The 25,680-nt window shown below is 49.9% G+C and overlaps 1 protein-coding gene across 1 annotated transcript in view; it reads left to right on the forward strand.

The window, feature by feature from the left end:
- The window catches only part of GAPDHS (glyceraldehyde-3-phosphate dehydrogenase, spermatogenic), a 51,117-nt gene extending 30,202 nt beyond the window's left edge, over positions 1–20,915 (forward strand). Inside the window, 5 exon segments of the mRNA XM_030212883.1 lie at positions 19,725–19,886; positions 20,251–20,281; positions 20,284–20,347; positions 20,611–20,644; positions 20,646–20,915. Of these exon segments, the coding sequence (XP_030068743.1) occupies positions 19,725–19,886; positions 20,251–20,281; positions 20,284–20,347; positions 20,611–20,644; positions 20,646–20,681 (327 nt within the window). The 3' untranslated portion in view covers positions 20,682–20,915.
- Positions 20,916–25,680: the final 4,765 nt, after the last annotated feature.

A 25,680-nucleotide genomic window follows, 5' to 3' on the forward strand; every position in this document is an offset into this window, starting at 1 on the left:
AAGACTTGTCTATAGCTTCTGTCTGACTATTGCTATGCTTGATACGTCTGTATTTTTAAATGAATAGAAATCACAGCAGCTCAAGTCTCACAAGCATGCAAAACAGCTGGTCTTGCTTCTATAAAGATTATTCTTGGGCAAGGAATTTCTTGTCACTTCTATCCACTGTTCTAGTTCTGAGACTTTCCAGACCTCACTCCTTGCAGCTGGTCATGTTCTCACACTTCACACGTTTTGTCTGTTATTTGACTAGACAGGCAGTTCCTACTTCCATTTCATCAAGCAGATCAATCCATAGACTGGTGGGTTGTGTCCATCTACCAGCAGGTGGAGATAGAGAGCAATCTTTTGCCTCCCTATATGTGGTCGTGTGCTGCCGGAAACTCCTCAGTATGTTCTCCGAGGACAAGCAGGCTGCTTGTTCTCACGACTGGGTTGACGTCCACGGCAGCCCCCACCAACCGGAAGAAAACTTCGTGGGCGGTCCCGCACGCAGGGCACGCCCACCGCGCATGCGCGGCCACCTTCCCACTCGTGCACGACCGTTCCCGCTCAGTCTTTTCTTTTCCGCGCTGGAGAGAGCCGCGTTTGTCTCTCTCTCAGCCCCGGAAACCGGATCGCGCTTTCGCCGCGAACTTTTTTTCTCTTCGCGTTCTCTGTTTTCTCTTTTTTTCATTTGAGTTAAAAAAAAAAAAAAAAAACCGCTTACTTTGTTTTTCCCTTGTCTTTTAGCGGGGGCGTCTCGTTGCGGCCTTGTGGCCGCGCGGTCGATTTATTTTTCGAGGTGTGATTTTTACCACCACCATCGACGACTTTGACTTCGCCGACGCGATTTTTCCGTCGATGTCCTCGAAGGTCCCGATTGGATTTAAAAAGTGTGGTCGGTGCGGCTGGCATATCTCGCAGACCGACACCCACGCTTGGTGCCTCCAGTGCCTCGGGCCGGAGCACGATACCAAGACGTGCACTTTGTGTCTTGGTCTCCGGAAACGGACACAAGTAGCGAGGCAAGTTCTTCGGTACCGTCTTTGTGGAACTTGCGCCGGCCCCTCGACATCGACTTCGACGGCATCGGTATCGACGGCTGGATCTTCGGTACCGGTATCGATGTCCACGAAATCGGCACCGACGGCATCGACCCCAGGAGCACAGGTCCCGTCGGCCCACCGGCTCTCCAGAGACGGCAGGGGTGAGAGGCCGCGTGGGCAATCGGCCCCAGTCACTCCCTCTACCCAGGGCCCTCGGGACCGAACCCTGTCGGACTCGAGGCCGAGGGGGATCCACCTCCTCCTCTTCTGTTCCACCGAGCGCTGATGACGGGCACCGTAAAAAGGCGAAGAAGCACCGTCATCGGTCGCCCACGACGCATCCAGCTCCCGGCGCCAGGGATGAGTCGACGCCGAGGAAGCGGCAGCGTCGAGAGGAGAGGTCCCCCTCTGTCGTGGAGGTATCAGCACGTCAGGGTGCCAGCACTTCGGTGCAGTCTCCTGGATCCGAGCAGCTTCCGGCACAGACACCTCTACTGGCCTCCTCGTCTTTCCCGACAGCGGGCCTGGACGAGTGCCTCCGAGCCATCCTTCCGGGGATTCTGGAAGGGCTGATGCGCCAAACAGTGCCGTTGATGGAGGCGCCAGCGGGCTCTAACCCGGTGCCGAGGACGCCGGCGCCGGTCTCGACCGCCACGCAGGTGGAATCCCCGTCAACGTCGATGGAGGGAGTCCACCGCTCGACGACGCCACCGAGGTCTCGGTGCCTCGACGTCGAGCTGGGCCCAGTTAAGGACTGAGCTACAGGAGCTCATGTCCGACACCGAGGAGGAGGCCTTGTGGGGGGAGGAGGAGGACCCCAGATATTTCTCCTCAGAGGAGTCTGTGGGCCTTCCCTCCGACCCCACTCCTTCACCAGAGAGAAAGCTCTCGCCACCTGAGAGCCTCTCCTTTGCCTCCTTCGTTAGGGATATGTCTATTTGCATTCCCTTCCCCGTGGTCTCTGTGGATGAGCCGAGGGCTGAGATGCTCGAGGTCCTCGACTATCCATCACCACCTAGAGAGTCCTCCATGGTGCCGTTGCACAATGTCCTCAAGGAGACACTGCTTCGGAACTGGTTGAGACCGTTATCTAACCTCACCATCCCCAAGAAAGCGGAGTCCCAATACAGGATCCACTCGGACCCAGAGTTAATGCGGCCCCAATTGCCTCATGACTCGGCGGTCGTGGACTCTGCTCTCAAGAGGGCACGGAGTTCGAGGGATACCGCCTCGGCGCCCCCGGGGCGGGAGTCTCGCACTCTGGACTCGTTTGGGAGGAAGGCCTACCAATCTTCCATGCTCGTGACCCGCATCCAGTCTTACCAGCTCTACACGAGCATCCACATCCGGAATAATGTGAAGCAACTGGCGGACCTGGTCGACAAGCTCCCCCCGGAGCAGTCCAGGCCCTTTCAGGAGGTGGTCAGGCAGCTGAAGGTGTGCAGAAAGTTCCTGTCCAGGGGTATATATGACACCTGTGACGTGGCATCTCGTGCTGCGGCCCAAGGTATAGTGATGCGCAGGCTCTCATGGCTGCGTGCCTCTGACCTGGACAACCGCACCCAGCAGAGACTGGCCAACGTCCCTTGCCGGGGGGATAATATTTTTGGTGAGAAGGTCGAGCAGTTGGTTTACCAACTACATCAGCGGGAAACCGCCCTCGACAAGCTCTCCCACCGGGCGCCTTCAGCATCCACCTCAGCAGGTGGACGTTTTTCCCGGACCAGGCAGGCTGCGCCCTACGCCTATAACAAGCGTAGGTACACCCAGCTGGCCCGAAGGCCTCATCAGGCACAGGGACAGTCCCAGCGCGCTCGTTCCCGTCAACAGCGTGCGCCTAAGCAGCCCCCTGCGCCTCCACAGCAAAAGCCGGGGACGGGCTTTTGACTGGATCTATGGGAACATAGCCGCCATCAAAGTGTCCGTACCGGACGATCTGCCAGTCGGAGGGAGGTTAAAACTTTTTCACCAAAGGTGGCCTCTCATAACCTCCGACCAGTGGGTTCTCCAAATAGTGCGGTGCGGATACGCCCTGAATTTGGTCTCCCCTCCACCAAATTGTCCTCCGGGAGCTCAGTCCTTCAGCTCCCAGCACAAGCGAGTACTTGCAGAGGAACTCTCCGCCCTTCTCAGCGCCAATGCGGTCGAGCCCGTGCCACCCGGGCAGGAAGGGCAGGGATTCTATTCCAGGTACTTCCTTGTGGAAAAGAAAACAGGGGGGATGCGCCCCATCCTAGACCTGAGAGGCCTGAACAAATACCTGGTGAAAAAAAAGTTCAGGATGCTTTCCTTGGGCACCCTTCTGCCAATGATTCAGAAAAACGATTGGCTATGTTCGCTGGATTTAAAGGATGCATACACCCACATCCCGATACTGCCAGCTCACAGACAGTATCTCAGATTCCGTCTGGGCACACGGCATTTTCAGTATTGTGTGCTGCCCTTTGGGCTTGCCTCTGCCCCACGGGTGTTCACCAAGTGCCTCGTGGTGGTTGCGGCGTATCTACGCAAGCTGGGAGTGCACGTGTTCCCATATCTCGACGATTGGCTGGTCAAGAACACGTCGGAGGCAGGAGCTCTCCGGTCCATGCAGTGCACTATTCACCTTCTGGAGCTGCTGGGGTTTGTGATAAATTACCCAAAGTCCCATCTCCAGCCAGCCCAGTCTCTGAAATTCATAGGAGCTCTGCTGAATACCCAGACGGCTCAGGCCTTCCTCCCCGAAGCGAGGGCCAACAACCTCCTGTCCCTGGCTTCCCGGACCAGAGCTTCTCAGCAGATCACAGCTCGGCAGATGTTGAGACTTCTGGGTCATATGGCCTCCACAGTTCATGTGACTCCCATGGCTCGTCTTCACATGAGATCTGCTCAATGGACCCTAGCTTCCCAGTGGTTTCAAGCCACCGGGAATCTAGAAGATGTCATCCGCCTCTCCACCAGTTGCCGCACTTCACTGCACTGGTGGGCCATTCGGACCAATTTGACTCTGGGACGTCCATTTCAAATTCCACAGCCCACGAAAGTGCTAACGACGGATGCATCTCGCCTGGGGTGGGGAGCTCATGTCGATGGGCTTCACACCCAGGGACTGTGGTCCCTCCAGGAAAAAGATCTTCAGATCAACCTCCTGGAGCTCCGAGCGGTCTGGAACGCACTGAAGGCTTTCAGAGATCGGCTGTCCTGTCAAATTATCCAAATTCGGACAGACAATCAGGTTGCAATGTATTACATCAACAAGCAGGGGGGCACCGGATCTCGCCCCCTGTGTCAGGAAGCCGTCGGGATGTGGCGTTGGGCTTGCCAGTTCGGCATGCTCCTCCAAGCCACATACCTGGCAGGAGTAAATAACAGTCTGGCCGACAGACTGAGCAGAGTCATGCAACCGCACGAGTGGTCGCTCTATTCCAGAGTGGTACGCAAGATCTTCCGAGAGTGGGGCACTCCCTCGGTGGACCTTTTCGCCTCTCAGACCAACCACAAGCTGCCTCTGTTCTGTTCCAGACTATAGGCACACGGCAGACTAGCGTCGGATGCCTTTCTCCTCCATTGGGGGACCGGCCTCCTGTATGCTTATCCTCCCATACCTTTGGTGGGGAAGACCTTACTGAAGCTCAAGCAAGACCACGGCACCATGATTCTGATAGCGCCTTCTTGGCCCCGCCAGATCTGGTTCCCTCTTCTTTTGGAGTTGTCCTCTGAAGAACCGTGGAGATTGGAGTGTTTTCCGACTCTCATTTCGCAGAACGACGGAGCGTTGCTGCACCCCAACCTTCAGTCTCTGGCTCTCACGGCCTGGATGTTGAGGGCGTAGACTTCGCTTCGTTGGGTCTGTCTGAGGGTGTCTCCCGTGTCTTGCTTGCCTCTAGGAAGGATTCCACTAAAAAGAGTTACTTTTTCAAGTGGAGGAGGTTTGTCGTTTGGTGTGAGAGCAAGGCCCTAGAACCTCGTTCTTGCCCTGCACAGAACCTGCTTGAATACCTTCTGCACTTGTCAGAGTCTGGCCTCAAGACCAACTCCGTAAGGAATCACCTTAGTGCGATTAGTGCTTTTCATTATCGTGTGGAGGGTAAAGCCATCTCTGGAGAGCCTTTAGTCGTTCGATTCATGAGAGGCTTGCTTTTGTCAAGCCTCCTGCAGTGTCATGGGATCTCAACGTCGTCCTCACCCAGCTGATGAAACCTCCTTTTGAGCCACTGAATTCCTGCCATCTGAAGTACTTGACCTGGAAGGTCATTTTCTTGGTGGCAGTTACTTCAGCTCGTAGGGTCAGTGAGCTTCAAGCCCTGGTAGCTCATGCTCCATATACAAAATTTCATCATAACAGAGTAGTGCTCCGTACTCACCCTATGTTCCTGCCAAAGGTGGTGTCGGAGTTTCATCTTAACCAGTCAATTGTCTTGCCAACATTCTTTCCCAGACCGCATACCCGCCCTGCTGAACGTCAGTTGCACACATTGGACTGCAAGCGAGCGTTGGCCTTCTATTTGGAGTGGACACAGCCCCACAGACAGTCCACCCAATTGTTTGTTTCTTTCGACCCCAACAGGAAAGGGGTCGCTGTCGGGAAACGCACCATCTCCAATTGGCTAGCAGATTGCATTTCCTTCACTTACGCCCAGGCTGGGCTGACTCTTGAGGATCATGTCATGGCTCATAGTGTCAGAGCCATGGCAGCGTTGGTGGCTCACTTGAAGTCAGCCACTATTGAAGAGATTTGCAAGGCTGCGACGTGGTCATCCGTCCACACATTCACATCACATTACTGCCTCCAGCAGGATACCCGACGCGACAGTCGGTTCGGGCATTCGGTGCTGCAGAATCTGTTTGGGGTTTAAATCCAACTCCACCCTCCAGGACCCGAATTTATTCTGGTCAGGCTGCACTCTGTTAGTTGTTCTTCGTAGGTCAATTTCTGTTATACCCTCGCCGTTGCGAGGTTCAATTGACCTGGGTTCTTGTTTTGAGTGAGCCTGAGAGCTAGGGATACCCCAGTCGTGAGAACAAGCAGCCTGCTTGTCCTCGGAGAAAGCGAATGATACATACCTGTAGCAGGTGTTCTCCGAGGACAGCAGGCTGATTGTTCTCACCTACCCTCCCTCCTCCCCTTTGGAGTTGCGTTTTATGTTTTTTGCTTGTCATTCAACTGAGCGGGAACGGTCGCGCACGGGTGGGAAGGCGGCCGCGCATGCGCGGTGGGCATGCCCTGCGTGCGGGACCGCCCGCAAAGTTTTTTCTTCCGGTTGGTGGGGGCTGCCGTGGACGTCAACCCAGTCGTGAGAACAATCAGCCTGCTGTCCTCGGAGAACACCTGCTACAGGTATGTATCATTCGCTTTCTCTATCTCAGCAGGTGTGTGGTCGCACAGCAGCAGCTCTGGCTAGGTCTCCAAGCCTAATTGTTTAGGTATTGTTGAGTACCTGGGGTTGAGGGCTTTTCGTGAGCAAGTGCAAACCTGGTGGTGCCAGGTCCCTCCTTGTCTCCCCCCTCCCGCTGGCTCCATTTAAAAAAAAAAAAAAAAAAAAATTCTTTTTAAACGTTCAAAAAGGACGTCCATTTGCAGCTGCTCACTGGAACAAGTCGTCGCAGCTCGGCACAAGAAGTAGGTAATTTATACCTTTTACTAGCGGGCAGGGGGTTCCCCGAACGGTCCCCACGTGGCTATGGCCTCGGATGGCAAGGGCGCGAAAAGGTGCTCCCCGGAACGCATTCGCGCGCCTAGCGGGGAAGCGGGGGGCTCGAAGGGAGAGTCGCCTTTTTTGGGCACCCTTTCAGAGTCGGGAGAGTTCACCGGTTTTTCCTCCGCCGTGGTGGCTTTTCCCGCCTTAGGCGCCCATCCCCCGCTGGCCGCCCTCCTGGTCGTGACCGGCCATGTGGCTCGGTTGGCGGCTTCTTGGGCCGCCTTCGAGATGGGAGACGTTAACAGTTTGGTCGCCCTTGAATCGGGCGACAGTAAGAAGTCGGCGAAATTAAAACGCCCTTCTTCCCGTGCGGCTCTTTCTCGGAGTTTCGCACCAAATGCCATTTTGGACGCGCATCGCGCCTCTCCGATCTTGGGATCGCAGGTTGAGAGCGCCTCTAGGGCCGCGGCACAAGCTGCAGAAATGCACAGGCTAGGGGGTTTTTCCCCTGAGTTCATTTTGCTGCTGCATCAGGCCTTTCTTATGCAGAACGCTGCCCCTGCTCCCTTGTCTGATAAGAGTGAGGAGGCCTCTGTGCCCAAACGCCCTCGGGCAGATTTTCTGCCACTAGGGGACTCGGTCTCCTTGGATGTGGATGACGGCAGCGTGTCTGAGCTCTCCCAGAGATCCTTTGCGGACTCTATGGAAGAGACTGATCCTCGCTCAGATGGAGCGGATGACCCCTCCGCAGCGCGCCTTTTTCGCTCGGAGGATTTGTCTAACCTGCTAGGGCAGGCCTTGAGCATTTTGAAAATTGTCTCTCCGGAGGAAGGCCCGCTCTCAGCCTCGGCTGGCTCCGCCATTATGCTGGGAACGAAGCGCCCGCCTAGAACCTTCCTCGTGCATGAAGCCATGCAGGCCTTAATTTCGGTGCAATGGGATGCCCCGGAAGCAAGTCTGAAAGTAGCCAGGGCTATGTCCCGCCTGTACCCTCTGCCAGAGGGGGAACGGGAAGCCTTTATCTGGCCCACGGTAGAGTCGTCCTTTGAGGCGGCCACCCTGAGTCTGCAAGCCTCGGTTTGCGGCTCCTATGTGGCCAGGGCGTGCCTGATGGTTTTGCAGCGGGCTTCCCCCTCTGATCCTTCCTGGAGGGCGGAATGGACGACCCTGGAGTCGGGCTTGGCCTACTTGGCAGACTTACTGTATGATGTTTTGAGAGCCTCGGCCAAAGGTATGGCCCAGACGGTCTCTGAGCGGCGGTGGCTCTGGCTTAAGCATTGGTCGGCTGACCATGCCTCTAAATCTCGCCTAGCCAATTTGCGTTTTAAAGGCAAGCTGCTCTTTGGGGACGAGCTGGACAAGATCGCGACGGAGCTCGGCACGTCCAAGGGCAAGAGGTTACCGGAGGTCAGGGCTCGGGCCAGCAGTGCTTGCCCTGGTTCCTCCAAGGGCCGGTTCCAGGAAGCCCGTCGGTACTGCCCGGGCAAGTCGGGCTCCTCTGCCTCCGCTTCCTTCAAACGGAACTTCTTCCCCAAGCAGCATTCCTTTCGCAGGGACCGCCGACCCGGAGGCTCGTCCTCCGGCCCTCCCCCAGGGTCGCGTACCCAATGACGGGTACCTGGTCCATGGCCCAGTGCAGATAGGAGGAAGGTTGTCCTCATTCCTGGGCGAGTGGACCAGGATAACTTCAGACGCTTGGGTTCTGGAATTCATCAGAGACGGCTACAAGCTGGAGTTCTGCTGGCCCTTGAGAGACGGGTTTGTAAACTCTCCCTGCAAGTCCCAGGTCAAAGCAGCTGCCGTACAGCAGACTTTGAACAACCTGATCTGCCTGGGCACGGTGGTCCCGGTGCCAGTAGATCAACTTGGCAAGGGGCGTTACTCCATTTACTTTGTGGTGCCAAAGAAAGAAGGTTCTGTTCAACCTATTCTCGACCTCAAAGGAGTCAATCGGGCCTTGAAGGTCCGGCACTTCCGGATGGAGACTATCCACTCCGTAATAGCTGCGGTGGTGAAAGGGGAATTCCTGGCATCCTTGGACATCAAGGAAGCTTACTTACATATTCCCATCTGGCCTCCTCATCAGTGCTTCCTGTGCTTCACAGTCCTGGGCCGACACTTCCAGTTCAGAGCCCTCCCTTTCGGCTTGGTCACTGCCCCGCGGACCTTCTCCAAAGTGATGGTGGTCATCGCAGCTTACCTCCGCAAGGAAAGAGTACAAGTCCATCCCTATCTGGATGACTGGTTGATTCAGGCTCCCTCTTATGCAGAGTGTGGGAAGGCTACGGACAGGGTGATTGCCCTGCTGAGCTCCCTGGGATGGGTCATCAACTGGGAGAAAAGTCAGCTGCACCCGACTCAGTCCCTGGAGTACTTGGGAGTCCGATTTGACACCCTAGCGGGCAGTGTGTTCCTGCCGGACAACCGGAGCGGCAAGCTTCGGGCCCAGGTGGACCAGTTCCTATCAGCCTCCACTCTTTGAGCTTGGGACTACGTGCAGCTCCTGGGCTCCATGATGGCCATGATGGAAGTAGTGCCCTGGGCCAGGGCCCATATGAGACCCCTACAGCACTCCCTGCTGTGGCGGTGGACTCCAGTATCGGAGGATTATGCTGTACGCCTTCCTTTGGATCCAACGGTGCGCAAGGCGCTGGATTGGTGGCTGAGGCCAGACAAGCTGTCCACAGGAATGCCCCTCAATCCCGGAGTGGGTGGTCGTCGCGACGGACGCCTGCTTGACGGGCTGGGGAGCACACTGCCTGGGGAGGACAGCACAGGGCCTCTGGTCGCCTGCAGAGGCGAAACAGACTATCAACCTCCTGGAACTCCGAGCCATTCGGTTGGCGCTTCGGGAGTTTCTCCCGGTCCTGGTGCTGAGGCCAGTACGGGTCCTGTCCGACAATGCCACGGCAGTGGCCTATGTCAATCGCCAGGCTCGCAGTGGATGGCCCTCTGAGGCTGCCAGCGGAGCGGGGCCTATTGCATCAGGGTCCCGTGGTGATGGAGGATCCCTCCCCCTTTGGTCTTACGGCCTGGTTCTTGAGCGGAAGCAGCTGAGGAAGAAGGGCTTCTCAGACAAGGTCATCACCACTATGCTGAGAGCGAGGAAGCGCTCTACTTCTACTACTTAAGCCAGGATTTGGCGTACCTTTACATCGTGGTGCAAGGCAGGCTCTCTATCGCCCTCCACGGCTCCAATATCGGCAGTGTTGGCGTTCCTGCAAGAGGGTCTGGAGAAGGGCCTGTCACTCAGTTCCCTGAAAGTCCAAGTGGCGGCTTTAGCTTGCTTCAGGAGCCGCCTGAAGGGTGCTTCCCTGGCGTCACAGCCAGATGTGGTGCGCTTTCTCAAAGGAGTTAATCACCTGCGCCCTCCTCTGCACTCGATATTGCCTACGTGGAAACTCAATCTGGTGCTTCGGGCCTTGCAGAAGCCGTCCTTTGAGCCCTTGTCAAGGGCATCGCTGAAGGACCTGACGTTGAAAGCGGTCTTTTTGGTAGCCATCACGTCAGCCAGAAGAGTCTCTGAGATCCAGGCACTCTCGTGTCGAGAGCCGTTCCTGCGGTTCACTGAGGCAGGAGTGTCGATTCGCCCAGTGCCTGCCTTTCTTCCCAAGATTGTTTCTCGCTTCCATGTGAGTCAGCAGCTCTGTCTACCCTCCTTTCGCAGGGAGGATTACCCAGAGGAGTACCCTGCTCTCAGATGTCTGGATGTGAGACGAGTCATCATCAGATACTTGGAAGTGACCAATGACTTCTGGAAGTCGGATCACCTGTTCGTGCTGTTCGCAGGCCCTCGTAAGGGTCTGCAGGCATCTAAACCTACCGTGGCATGGTGGGTCAAGGAGACGATTGCAGCAGCTTATGTGGCTGCGGGGAAGATTCCGCCTATTCAGCTGAAGGCCCACTCTACTAGAGCACAAGCGGCATCGATGGCTGAGTCCAGATCAGTCTCCTTGGAAGAGATTTGTAAAGTGGCAACTTGGGACGTCGGCTCATATCTTCTCACAGCATTACCGCTTGGATTTGGCTGCTCGGGCCGAGGCCCGGCTTGGAGCTTCCGTGTTGCGTTCAGGGATTTCCATGTCCCGCCCTGGGTGAGTACTGCTTCGGTACATCCCACCAGTCTATGGATTGATCTGCTTGATGAAATGGAAGGTAAAATTATGTATCATACCTGATAATTTTCTTTCCATTAATCATAGCAGATCAATCCATAGTCTCCCCCAGATATCTGTATTTGTTGTTCTGGTTATATTTCAGGTTCCAGTGTATTCTCAGTTCCTGTTCAGGAGAACTTCGTGTTCAAGTTCTTCCAATTTAGATTTTCCTCGAGTGAAACTATTCTGTGTTACAGTGAGCTGCTGCATTCCTCTTCCCCCGTTTCGGCAGTGGCTGGATTGGTAACTAAATTATGCCGGCGCTCCCTCCCGCTTCGTGCGGCAGTAGGGTAGCTTTGTATCCCTCCGCTTTGGCGGTGTTTGGGGTAAGCCAGCTCCTCCCGCAAGTTACTGTAGCAGGATAAGCCAGATCCCCCCGCTTCGGCAGGTGTGGTGTCCCTCCCCCCGCTTCAGCGGTGGCGAGCTGGGCAGAGTGTCCCTTTGTGGGTGTAATTCTCTAAGTGCTGAGTCCTGCGGATGGAGCTTTGATATCAACATACTGAGGAGTTTCCGGCAGCACATGACCACATATAGGGAGGCAAAAGATTGCTCTCTATCTCCACCTGCTGGTAGATGGACACAACCCACCAGTCTATGGATTGATCTGCTATGATTAATGGAAAGAAAATTATCAGGTATGATACATAATTTTACCTTGGCACTCTACAGGTCCACTGTAAGCTCCATGTACACCTGGTACCACTGTATAGAATATTGGGATTTATTAACCTCCTTATGAAGATTCACCCAAGGCTGTATGCAGTAGGTAGTTACAATTCTGTTAACAGCATAACAATAGTAAAATGTAATATAATAAATACAATGAAAGAGAACTTGGAAAGCAAGCTAATTGAAACCTAATAAGACTACCATAGAACAGGATCAAAAGTATACACATTTAACAGCACTGAAATTCAATATAATCTCAGAGGATAAAGCAAAGCGGTTGATTCTCACATGTGGGTGTTGACATCCATGGCACCTAGTGCGGAATGCGTTTATAGCATAGTATCTCTTAAAGAGCTTGTGGTGTGAGTTCGGGACCATGGTCTCCATCCCCAGTGAGGAGCTCTTTGGTGTCTGGTGTGGTTTTTTTTTTTTTTGTCTTTTTGAGCTTTTGTGCCTTCACTCCTGGTTTTTTTTTTTTTTTTTTGTCCTAAATTGTCTTAATCATTCTGTAAGGTTTTTTTTTTTTTTTCCTTCCTTCCCTTAATGTTTTTAGTTTGGGTTTTTTTTTCCTTTATATTTCTTAGTCTCACAAGGCCCTCTTAGGCTTGAGCGTCGTGCAGGCGTTTTGCTTTTTTAATTTTTACCCCTTTTTGTATGACCAGTTGTTTTTTTGGCCATAGCTGTTTTTTCACTGTCATTTAAGGTTCAGTGGATTTGAGCGCTGTGCTCAGTGCAATCGGACCATCTCCAGGGCAGACACCCATTCCTGGTTTATCCAATGCTTTGAGGCCAGACCATAACGGGTTGTTTTGGAGTTTGTGTTTTGTTTTTTGGGGGAGGTTTTTTTTTAATATGTAAAAGTCCAGAGGCTCAAATTTTTGGAACCCAGTCTGAATCGTTGACGTCTGTGATATCAGCATTATGCTTGCACTGACACTAGGAGTGGGTGGGACTGATGAACATTGGACCAGACACCGAGGAGGTGTGAGCATTCAACATTCTTGTTGACACCAAGGGGTCTATATACACAACTCAGTGGTATATTGTCTTAACAAATATTATTCTGTGTTTATTAGTTCAATTTATCCGGAGGATACTGGAGTATTTTATAGTCCACGGTATCTATATAAATAAATCTCACCTGAAACATTCTGAAGCTTTGAAGCTCACTCTGTGGCAGGGACACTCACTGTCACTCATGCACCACTCACTTTCACTCATACACCCGCCCTCAGCCACGCCCCTTCCGCACATAATTCGCAACCCCAACGTTCTAAATGAAGCTGCCACTTCCGTTTTTGAGGTGGCAGAGACCAAAATTTTTCCCCATGACTGCCCCGCCCTCGCGTCCTAACATTATGATGTCGAGGGCAGGGCTATGACACTCAACCAATCCCCAGTTCCACCACCCTCTGACGCTCCACCCCCCCTGCAACAACAAACAGCGACCGACGCACACCCTCCACGTCAGCTGTCTACACAATGAACCGGCCCACCACAGCAACAGCAGCACCGATGCCCACCTCACACATCGCCGCTGCACCCCCCCCCCCCCCCCCCCATCGTCAGCTCTATTAAAAAGGAAGTCATCCACCGCACCGACAGCAGCAGCAGATGCACACATCGCCCCCCCCTTCCTCCGTCCGATGTCAGCTGTGTTCAAAAGGAAGCGCCCCACCGCTGCGACAGGAGGAGCGGGTGCACAGCTCGCACTTACCACCGCACTCCCCCCCCCCCCCCCCCCCAAAAAAAAAATCGACGCACCTCCTCCCCACCCCACCCCCTGAGGTCGACGCATGCATCGCTTTCAACTAATTCACCTGACTGAAGTGTCCTCCTGATTGTAAAAGATGCACAGAAGAGCAGAGGGCAGGCTGGTCTTGAGCCTTCCCCTGCTCTCTCTGCGTCCTGGCCAACAGGAAATGAGGGCGGGGCGCTGAGAGAGCAGGGGAAGGCTCAAGACCAGCCTGCCCTCTGCTCTTGTGTGCATCTTTTACAATCAGGAGTACTTCAGTCAGGTGAATCAGTTGAAAACGATGCCTGCATCGATCTCGGAGGGGGGGAGGTGCGTCGGGGAAACATCACTGATAGCAGCCACGGAAAGCTGCAGAAGGAGCACACATCAGGGCTAACAGCCACGAAAAGCTGCAGGAGGAGTAGGAGCACACATCAGGGCTAGCAGCCACGAAAAGCTGCAGGAGGAGTAGGAGGTGGGGAGAGAGGCAGAGGGATGAAAGCACACACACACCCACTCTCTCTCTCACAAACACACTGCACACACTAACTTTCTCTGTCACAAACACACACTTGCATCTGGCAGACAGGGACCATGGAGGGAAGGGGGGCACCCTGGCGCACACACTCATTCTCTCTCTCACACACACACACTCTCTCTTTCACGCACACACTCTTTCTCAAACATACACTCTGAAGAAAACCTTGCTAGCGCCCATTGCATTTCTAACAGAAATGGGCCTTTTTTACTAGTATTATATATATTTCTTAGAGGTTCTTTCACCTTCTATTTTTTCCCATAGTTGTGTATATAGATTCCTTGTATACATTGTTTCCATTAGCCCCTCCCTCATTTTCAAACAGACAATAGTTTAGATTTTATCTATTTCACTGTGTTTTTGTGACCGTTTACCCCTTGTCTATACTATCAAGATCAAACATTACTATCAAATTAATTTAGTTGACAGTATGTATTATCTATTTTACTGTTTTGTGACCCAGTTTAGACTTTGATAGTAGTGTGTTTTAATCTTGATATGATGTGAACAAACTATTCATCTAACAGCATATATTTTACATCATAATCATTTGTTATAAAATACAGAACTAACCCTTGATTCAGTCATTGAATACACCATCACATGTCTAGTTTCATCAATACACATCCAACTTAAAGGTATGGTAGTATATATTTATATCTTTCATGCTCATTATTGGCCTATACATTATCAAGTTTTTATGTATGATCTTTGGACCATGTTAACATTTAGATCAGATTGTATTTCTGTTACAAATTACATTTTATGCATGTAATTGTGGTTTTTTTTGGCAATTTAACTTTTTCATATTTTTACATTTTTTGTATTGTGTCAGTGTGATATGTTGATGATATGTTTGTAATTTTTTATTCATATATATGTTTTTAGTGACTCCTGAAGAAGGCCCCTGTGGGCCGAAACACAGCTCGTGTCGAGTCCTGGATGTTCAATAAAGTGAAGGGTTATATCTGCTGTCTTCCCCCCCCCCCCCCCCACCTTTTTTTTTTTCCCCCTCGTCGCCCTTGTGACTGTTTTTTGGTTGTACAGCTACCAGGATTGCTGTTCTTCTGTTTTTGGTTGGATTTAACTAAGGCAGGGCTCAGTCTCGGCCCTCCCATGAGGAGTTCTTGGCCAACACTGATATGGACCGCTCATGGGAGTCTGACGATCAATGTACTTCTTGGAGGAGGAAATCCTATGGCAATCCATCAGACCCCTCCCCCACCAAAGGAGAGGCAAAAGTCTCCACCAGAGTGAGTCTTTCCCTGCTTTGTGAAGGAGATAGTGGCTGCCATCCACATTCATTTGGAGATGGAAGATGAGCCCATGGCTGAGATGTTCAAGGTACTGGACTGACTCTCCTCCTAGAGAGGCTGACTGTCCCACTTCACAAGATCTTGCATAATGGTCAGGTGAACTGGGAGTCCCTCTCTGTCCCTGTCCTTCCCAAGAAGAACGACACCATGTATTGTATCTGCAGTCCCCCCTGGGTTTGATTAAGCTGCAGTTGCCTCATTCCCTGGTGGCAAAATCTGCGCTTAAAATGGGACGGATGTTCCAGAGACTTGTTTCAATACCCCAGGCAGAGAAGGTCAAACTCTGGTTTCCTTTGGGCGGAAAATGTATTGGCCTCAATGCTCATATCCCATATACGGTTATACTGGCTCTACACAAGCCTCTACTTGCAGAACCTGGCGCGCAGTATGACTGACTTGAACGGATTTTCTCCCACCAGAGCAGGCCAAACATTTTCCCTGCTGGTCAAGCAGCAGATGTCAAATCAAAGAGAGAAATCTGGGCAGAAATCCTAGATGCAACACCAAAATATAGAAATGTGCAAAGTATCATAATTGTCCCAGTCAGGAATTTATGGCTCATCTGCTGTTTGAGCAGACACTATCAGATCCAAAGACTTTATTTGAACAGACCCAACATGGCCACGTTTCACCGGATAGGCTGCATCGGGTACAAAACTAAAGCAGCTAGACAAGGACACATTATGCTTAGCCCTGTTAGTAAAACTGAGCGTCCAAGATGAGTTCAGCACTTTCTGAATAGCAGCACACAAGCTTGCTCCTTCCTTCTTTGAAGGAATTACTGCTCCAGTTCTCGTTTTGCTCTGTTCGGGGCTTTTTTGGCAAGTTGAAGAGGGGGTCCCTATTAATCGTAGGCGTAGATGCATTACTTCTTGTGGGGGTTTTTCACCCCCTCCCCCTCCTCAGCAAGCTCAGATCAGTGCTCTCGTTAACATCGGTGGTGTTTGCTTAAGACCCAGCTGGCTCCCCAGTCAAACGGTGCGAGTTTGGCTCCAGCAGAGCATAGCTGCAATACATGACCCATTCTGAATGATCTACCATTGGGGAGGGAAGCTTGGAGTTTTTTTTCCAAGAAAGGTGGCCCCATATAACCTCCAACTGGTAGGTTCTTCAAGTAGTTCATCTTTGTTATGCCTGGCATCAAAGACCACCAAATTGCCCTTCAAGAGCAACGTCCGCTTTCTTCACAAGAAGGTACTTTTGTAGAGAAACTCTCTGCCCTTCTTAAAAGCCCATGTGTTTAAACCCATTCCACCAGTGGAAGGGATTGTATTCCAGGTACACTTTATATACCAAAGAACAGGGGGATGCATCCAGGGCCCTTAGGTCTAAGATGAACAAATTCCTGGTCAAAGTTTCAGGATGGTTTCCCTGGGCACCCTTCTCCCAATGATCCATGCTCAAGACTGGCTATTCTCTCTGGATTTAAAGATACTTAAACTCTAGTACTTCAGGTCATAGGAAGTGGTTACTGACTGAAATCTGAGATACAACACTTAGTACTGCATGTTGCCTTTTGGCCTTGTCAGTTCCCATGGCTTTCCGCCAAATGTTTAGCGTAGTCGCAGCATCACTACGCAGACAACGGAGTTCATGTGTTTCCCTATCTGGATAATTGGCTGAAGAAGCAAAGTGAAGGACATTGCTCAGGAGTCCATGTGGAACCTATTTGGTGCTAGAGCTGCTAGGGTTTGTTTAAACTACCCCAAGTTGTTCCATCTGCTCTCAGTTCAGCAACTGGGGAGTTCATTGGAGCCCTGCTAGACATATTCTGCTGCATGTCTTTCTCCCTGTGCTGAGGGTGGATGCTGTAGTTGTACTTGCCACTCGTTCAAGCCAGCCAGCAGGTCACACAGCTCATGCAGCTCAGCAGATGTTGAGGTTGCCTCTGTTGCATATCACTCCCTTGGCACATGTGACTAAGCAATCTCCACATGAGAGCCACCCAGTGGACCCTAGACCTAGTATCTCAGTTGTGTGAAGCATCAGAAAGCCTAGCAGATGTCTTCCAGGTGACATTAGAGAGTTGGTTCACTCTCTACTTCGGTGGACAGGATCCAATTTAACCATGGGACTTCCATTCCAAATTCCTCAGGCCTAGAAGGTGCTGACAATGGATGCTTCCCACCTGGGGTCAGGAGCTCACACTCGAGGTGCACGATCAGCTCAGGAGACACATTCACAACATTCTGGAGCTCCAGGCAATCGAACACTAAAGGCCTTCAGAGATCGAATGTTCAAACAAATTGTACTCATTCAGACAATCAGGTTTCGACAAAAGGGGGGGGGGGGGGTATCGGATCATAATCTCTCTCAGGAGGCTGTCCAGATGTGGCAGTGGGCTGTTCAGAACAGGATAGTTCTCAGAGCCACATACCTGGCAGGCAAATCCAACAACTTGACTGACTGAGCAGGGTCATGCAACTGCATGGAGTGGTCACTCAGCATGGTTGTTGGCCGTGAGATTTGCCAAATGTGAGGCACCCACCTCGGTGGATCTTTGAGTGGCAATCATATGGGCACCACAACAGACTAGCATCAGAACTGTGATCCCGATTAGCACCATGTTGGTCCAGGCAGGATCTGGTCCCCTCTTCTGGAGTTATCCTCTGAAGAACCTTGGTGTTTTCTGACACTCATAATACAGAATGAGGGATCTTCTACATCCCAGACTAGTCTCTGGTTCTCACAGCCTGGATGTTGAGAGCTTAGAATTTTCTTCCTTACATTTTCCAGAGGGTGTCTCCAGGGTCTTGCTGGCTTCAGGAAGATTCCACTAAGAGATGTTACTCTTTCAAGTGGAGGAGGTTTGCTGTCTGGTGTGAGGGCAAGGCCCTAGATCCTTATACTTGCCCTACACAGGCTCTGCTTGAATACCTTTATATCTGAGTCTGATCTTGCAATTTACATCACCGTGTAGAGGTTTTTTTGTTTTTTTGTTTTTTTTTTTGGGGGGGGGGGGGGGGGGGTTTAAACAAAAAAACCCTGTCAAATCTCCATCTCATGGGACCTCCAACATCTTCACCCAGGTGATGAAAGCTTTTGAGCGCTGTATTCTACTCATTTGAAGTACTTGGCCTGGAAGATCTTATTTTTGGTGGCTGATCAGCTCAGTGTCAGTGAGCTTCAGACCTCAGTAGCAGATCTACCTTACACAAAATTTTCATCTTCAGTAGTTCTCCACATGCACCTAAGGTTGTGTTGGAGTGCCATCTGAATAAGTTTATCATTCTTCAACATTCTTCACAAACCTCATTGCACACCTTGGACTGCAAGTGACCATTGGCCTTCTACCTGGAACGACTAGCCCTACAAAGTCCACCAGCTTTTCTTTCTTTGATCCCAACAGATTGTGCTTATCCTGATGTCTGCCCCCAGTCTCCAGTTGGCTGGTAGCTTGCATTTCTTTCACTTACACCCAAGCTGGCAGACTCTTGAGGGTCTGTTGAGGCTTATGTTGGCCATGGCAGTGTCGGTAGCCCACTTGAGATCAACCTACTATAGAGGAATTTGCAAGGCTGCAATGTGGTCTTCAGGTCACACGCATTCACGTCTCGCTGTTGCCTGAGCAAGATAACCTGACACAATAGGTCTGTTTTTGATACAGTTCTGCGAATTTGTTAGGGGTCTAGAATCCACCTCCACCCTCCTAGGCCTGTTTTTTTTTTTTTTTGTTTGTTTTGTTCAGGCTCACTCGCTAGTTGTATATAGTTTCAGGGGTAATTCAAATTTCTTTAGTTATTCCCACATGTGAGAAGCAACTTGCCTACTTGTCCTCAGAGAAAGTGAAGATACTACCTGTAGCAGGTATACTCAAAGGACAGCAAGCCATTAATTCTTACATACCCTCCCTCCTCTCAAAGTTCTGTATAGCTATATTACTGTACTTATAGTCCTGCACTGCGTGGCAGGCAGGGTGGTGGGAGCGCTGCTGCAAGCTCTTAGACATGATGTGCTAAAAAGCGTTTCACACTAGGCGCCATAGATGACAATTGCCCTCATGTAAGAATTTAATGGCCTGCTGCTCTCGGAGAATACCAGCTACAGGTTCTTCACTGTATTAATGGTTTCATGCTGCCATCACCAGCCACTTACCCTTGCATTTTTTTCTAGGGCAGTATTCATCTCCTCCCCCCCCCCCCCCCCCCAAAGCTGGGGCCATTTTTGAGGTAGGGGAAACTGTGCACCCTGGGAAGAGCAAGGTCCTTTGTTATCAATGTGTGTGGAGCTAACTTTGCTCCCTCTGTGTCCCTACGCCCAGCCAGTCTCTGCTTCCCACCATCTTATCGCCTTCTCTGGAGACTTAAGTTCTGGAGCATCTTCTCCCCCACCCTTCCAATTAAGTCCTGCACTAATTTCTCAAGATAATCTGACTACTATAGCAGTTCCGGCACTGTGTTGCTGAAATTCACTGAGAATTGCCCAAGGTCTGTAGAAAACACAACAGCTGTGCAGGATGCTGATAAATACAGGCCTCCAAAGAACTTAGAATTTGATAAGAAGGGGGGGGGGGAGATATTGGAAAAAGACAAGGGGCTGCTACTGGGTCTTAGGCCTTACAGTCCTTGAGTGAGACAGGAGTAGCAGAACAGGAAGAAGAAAAAAAACTTCCAACACATTGTAAGTTTCCTTTCATTCTGATAGTAACTTTTTTCTGGCAGGAAAACTGACTGGCATGGCATTCCGTGTGCCAGTTGCAGATGTGTCTGTTGTGGATCTCACCTGTCGCCTGGCCAAACCAGCCACTTATGCACAGATCAAGGAAGCTGTAAAGGCAGCTTCAGAAGGACCAATGAAGGGAATTCTAGGATATACTGAAGATGAAGTAAGATGTCATAAATAGTGCTTTTTAATTGTCTAGGTGCAGAAAAGTTGAACTCCATCGGTATTGGAATAATGACCTGCTGGCGGAGTGATCTATAGTATCCATAGAAACATAGACCATGTAACACAGCCCAGCTGTCAGAACAAATATCAAAATGCCAAGTACTGCTTCCTTCATAGATGAATTGTGTAAAGTCGGACCAAGAATATGAAAGCTTAAGCTTGTACATCAGGCACAGGCAGCTCCTTGTGACTCTGGGCAAGTCACTTAACCCTCCATTGCCCCATGTAAGCTGCATTGAGCCTACCATGAGTGGGAAAGCGCGGGGTACAAATGTAACAAAAAGTGTTCGTTCATGTTGTAGGTGGTGTCCTCTGACTTCATTGGAGATAGTCATCTTCCATCTTTGATGCTGGTGCTGGCATTTCTCTAAATGATAACTTTGTGAAGCTGATCTCCTGGTAAGAGACTGTGTGGGTTCAGCATACCCTACCTTGGTCTTGTTCTGCAGGTAGCCTATTTTACAGGTTCTTATAAATTTTGCTTTAGCCATGGGGTTGTCATCTTGGGATTACTGTCCTATGAGTGGCTGTCTTTCCTGCCAGTAGATAAAAAGTTGGATTTACCCTCCTTTTTTTTAAAGTGCAAAAAAACCTTGCTGGGGTGGAATGTAAAAACACAGACCCACAAGACCACTGAACTGAACTTGTTTTGTTTGCTCTAGGTATGATAATGAACATGGGTACAGCAACCGTGTGGGCAGATCTATTGCTTCACATGTTCAGTAAGGAGTGAATTGAGAGTTGCTGCTTTCCTGTCTAGCCATCATTCATAGGATGATCCTTTTGGCCAGTCTCTCTTCTGACAAGAGCATCAAGCATAGCACTTCTCTGTCGTTAAGTCCATTTGTGTTCAACAACTGTTTACATATAGCCATAGAACAGAAGGAAATCATAAGCTTTAACAGGGTGTAAAAGTTGTGTGGCTGTGGCGTTTCATTGTTGGTGTTCAAATAAATAGTTGAAAGACCAGAATGTTTCTGTTTTGGGGTTTTTGTTTTTCCCTCTTTCAAAAAATTTTACCAGAATTCTTCTACATCGTCCAGATAAACCATTCAGATACTGCTTACAATACTGGAGGATGACAGTGGAGCTTAGTCTGTCACATCCTTATGAAACTACATCATACGGTTTTATCACCAGTTTTAAAAACACCTAACTGGCCATTGGCAGCCTTTTCCAGAAGTTTGTTGTATGCAAAACCCAATGATAAGCATGTCTGAGCACATTATCTGCAAGGTACTCTACTCTTGCAGCTGTTTCCAAGCAGAGGCTTTGCTGGTTAGACTATATAGGAGGGTTTTAACCCCTTCTCCCCCCCCCCCCCCCCCCCCAACACACACACAAAAATCTGCTGTTTGTCTGCTCTGTACAGCTTTAAACATCACGGAACCAGTACATTCTGATCTTTTCTATATAGGAAAGAGAGCAGGTGAACTTCAGCCCTTCCCACCCCCAGTCCTGGGTGCGGAGAGAGACCTGATGCTGATCTGAACTAAGGAAGGTGTGGAGGGGAGCTCACAACATGGGTGTACAACAAGGCTAGCTCAGGATCTGACTAGTCATTTCCTTCCTTTAGCTGCCGGAATGATAGTCCAAATTCCATCCTGAGATCGGATCAGAGTCAGTATTGATTCAGCTAAGGAAGTCTTGCCTCACCAATTTGCTTCATTCTTGAAGGCGTGAATAAACTTGCAGATAAAGGTGAGCCAGTTGATGTAGTGTATCTAGATTTCAGAAAGCTTTTAATAAAGTTCCTCATGAAACTCCTGATAAAATTAGCATGGGATAGGAGGCAAGGTTCTGAGTTGATTAGGAATGTGGTTATTGGACAGAAAAAGAGGGTAGGGTTTAAATGGTCATTTCTCTCAATGGAGGAGGGTGATCAGTGGAGTGCCACAGGGATCTGAATTGGGATCAGTGCTATTTAACATTTATTAAATGACTAGTAAAAAAAGCCCCGTTTCTGATGCAAATGAAACGGGGGCTAGCAATGTTTTCTTCTGTGTGCGTGTGGGAGTGTGTGTGTCTCTGGCCTCTCTCCCCTCCCCCCTCTGAGTCCTTCACTGTTACAGAGCCAGCGATTTGATTTCATGCTCTGCTGTTTTTCCTTCACTGACTGTGTTACAGAGAGGGCGGGGCAGACACTCATAGGGAAACCGGATATCTCGCCCCCTTCACACTTCCGGCTGGAGGCTTCATAGAACGTTGGTGTTGCCTTTTATATAAAGAGATATGGAATGAGTGAGGAGATTAAATTTGCAGATGAGACAAAACTATACAAGGTTCCTAAAACACATGCAGACTGTTAAATATGCAGGAAGACTTTAGGAAATTGGAAGACTGGGCATCCAAATGGCAGATGGAATTTACTGTGGACAAATGCAAGGTGAAGCATATTGGCAAGAATAATCCAAATCAGTTACCTGATGCTAAGGTCCCCTTGGGCGGTTAGCACTCAAGAAAACAGATCTAGGTGTCATTGTAGATAATATGCTGAAATCTCAAGGGTGTGGCCAAAAAAAGCAAACAGGATGCTAAGACTTGCAGTGCCTCTGTATTTCTCCATGGTGCGACTGCACCTTGAGTATTGCATTCAGTTCTGGTCACCATATCTCAAAATATATAGCGGAATAAGAAGAAAAGATTCAAAGAAGAACGACCACAATGATAAAGGGGCTGGAACTCCTCTCATAGGAGGAAGGCTAAAGAGGTTAGGGCTGTATCTTGGAAATGACAGATGAGGTGAGATATGATTGAGGGCTACAAAATTCCGAGTGGGTGTAAAATAGATTTTCACTTTTACTCATCCCAAAGACTAGGACACTCAGTTACATGGAAATACTTTTAAAAACCATATAGGAGGGATGTTTTGTTTTTCTTCTCTGTCAACGAATAGTTACTCTCTGGAATTCTTTGCCAGAGGTGGTAATGACAGCATATCTGGGTTTTAAAAGTTTGCAGAAACAAACAGGAGACTGTCTACTCAGAAGCAGAACAGACAACCAAACGGCAGTAACATCCAAGGAAGGACAAATACTGCAAGTGTTTATCCAAATGTCAACTTTAATGGAAATGAGACCCATTCACAGATTCAGTGCATGTACTATGCTGCCAGATTCTGGCTCTTTTTTGACTGTGAAGTATTTCTCCTTGCAAGATAAATTAATAAATATAAATACGAGTTTGAATTAATTGTTTAATTTTAATCAAGTAGACCCTTGCATATGAACATCTGAGGGGCTGATGCAGTAAAGCTCCACTACCAACACGTAGCGCTCTATTGCCTTGGATACAAAATTAGACTCTCCTTTGGGGACAGGGAAATACCTAGTGTACCTGAATGTAACTCACCTTGTTAACACTTTCCATGTTTATCCTAGCCACTGCAGGAAAGACAACAACGTAGAAGGGATGGTGAAATGGGTGTGCAAAATGTATGAAATTGGGAAGTGTTTCTTTATACAGTTTTACCCATTGCTGAATTAACATCCAGTACAGTTTTTTGTTTGTTTCCCTAGCCCAAGCTTACAGGAAGCAGGTGATTTCAGATCACTGAAGTGGGCCCTAAATGTCACCCCTTCTGCGTGTGGAGGAAATAAGGGAGCATTTCCTATACAGGTTGTGATTTAGGTATTGCCCTTTCCCTGCCTGCCTTGTCCATATATATGCTCAGAGATATGCTGCATTGTAGAATGTACTAATTCTGCTATTTAAAAAAAAAAATATATATATATATAGCAGAATGGTACATTCTACAATGCAGCATATCTCTGAGCTGCTGCTTTCAAACTGTCCACATCTGCCATAGGGATGGAGTGCCATAGGGACTATAATAAGGTCTCAACAAACCCATACCAAGTAGCCTTTATTCTTCCGATACCTCTCAAGTTGTAAGTGAGAGTGCAGCTGGAACTTCCATGACAATGGGACCCTACTGAAGGATCGCCAAAACCCTTGCTAAGGAAGAAAAGGGTCTTCCAGAAGCAACTGGAGCGCTGTGTACCACAGGCATTCATGGCCATGGTGTGCCACTAAAATCACTAGCAGGCGATTCCTTGCTGCTGGCTACAGCACTCTGCCACTTGAGGCCCAGGACTGAAACATGTAAATGGGCTCCTTGTAGGGCCACTGTTGTATTAGTTGTGCCGTTCCTTCTATGCCTATAAAACCAGCTCATTTTGGCATTCCAGCTCAATGGCAACAATAGAAACCCTCAGGGATCCGCAATGAGCCTGAACCCTTCTTGCCCAGCTGCTGAAAGGGCTAACAACTTGTTCTCCACCCTCTGCCCAACTTCCACAGCTACACTTCTCTAGAGCCACTACTGCACTCATCTCTGCTTGTTGAGAGAAGCCATCATGGTGGTGTGGTGTAAGGTCACCTAGACACCCTTTCCTGCGAGTCTTGAATCTCCAGGTGACTGACATTCCAAACTACCTCCGTGAAAGACCACTTGTGCTTTACTCGCCAGCTACTCAGGTGGGCATCTGTTGTGACCATTACCTGGGTGTAGTGTCCAACAGAACCCCCCCCCCCCCCCCCCAAAAGAGATGGACCCAGGAGTAAGGCAGTAGAAACTGGCCCTGATCCAAGCCCATTGTGATTATGCAGACTCCTGCTGCACTATGAGAAATTGCACTAAAAAAAAACAACACAGCATGGCCCCCACTGTCTCTGAAGGAGGCTCCAGAGCCATGTGAGTGCCCCTCCACCACCAATGACGCATGAACTTTACCAAAGCCCGAAATTTTGTGTCACAGGAGTGGCATGGGGAATGGGCAGCTGTCTTGAGCTACCAGCTCCCAGAGCACTGGCTAGCTGGCATGTCAGCCTGATGCCCAGTGTACTGTGCCTGTCCACATGGGCTAACTATAGCCCCAGGACTCTGGCACCTGCTGACCTCTGCTTGCTCCTCCAGATATGTTCCTTTAAAGGCTGCAAAAGCTACTTCAGTTTTCTGGGCTTTTTTCTTTTAGAGCAATTTAACTTCCTATACAGGGGAAAGCTGAATCAGGCAAACTCTGTCCACTTTGCAGGGTGCTGCAGGAAAGCCCAGGGGAAGCACCAAGCAGGTGCAAGGGGTGGGAAGATGGTGACCCGCAGGGCCCACCCTTATGGGGGCCCTGCCTTATCTAGTGGCCACTATTAAGCAATCCTTGGGGGGGGGGGGGGGGGTAGAAGGAGCAGCACTCTGTGCTTGACCAAATCCAGTACAGTCCATGGATCCAGGAACCTGGGAGCCAGCCATTAAGCTCCACCAAGCTGTGAGGCAAAGGCCTGGGCCTATGAGCAACAGTTAAGTAGAATACTCAGCTTTCTATGGAACACAGCAGGATGTCATTAGAAAATATCAGTTTCTCTACTGCCACTGGAAAGGATAGCACTTGCTTGTTAAGGATAATACAGCCCAGATGCTAAGGAAATTCTAGTTTGAAGGAAGGGACAGGGTGGGATGTTGGACCTGGGGCCAGAGGGAAGCAGAGAGTGAGATACTGGACTATGGGGAGAGTGAAGGGAAATGCAAGACACAATCTATGGCAAGGCATCCTTAAACTATTGCTCTACAGCAGCAATTTTCAACCTTTATAATCTCACAGCACACTGACAAGGTGCTAAAATTGCCATGACATACTATCAGGTTTTTAAGAATATATTTAAAGAAATTAGTATTAAGACTGTCTTTAAAGTTCAGTAACTAAAATATTACAGTGCTCGGGGAACACAATAATGGG

This window comes from Microcaecilia unicolor, chromosome 8, assembly GCF_901765095.1.
Source record: "Microcaecilia unicolor chromosome 8, aMicUni1.1, whole genome shotgun sequence".
NCBI lineage: Eukaryota > Metazoa > Chordata > Amphibia > Gymnophiona > Siphonopidae > Microcaecilia > Microcaecilia unicolor.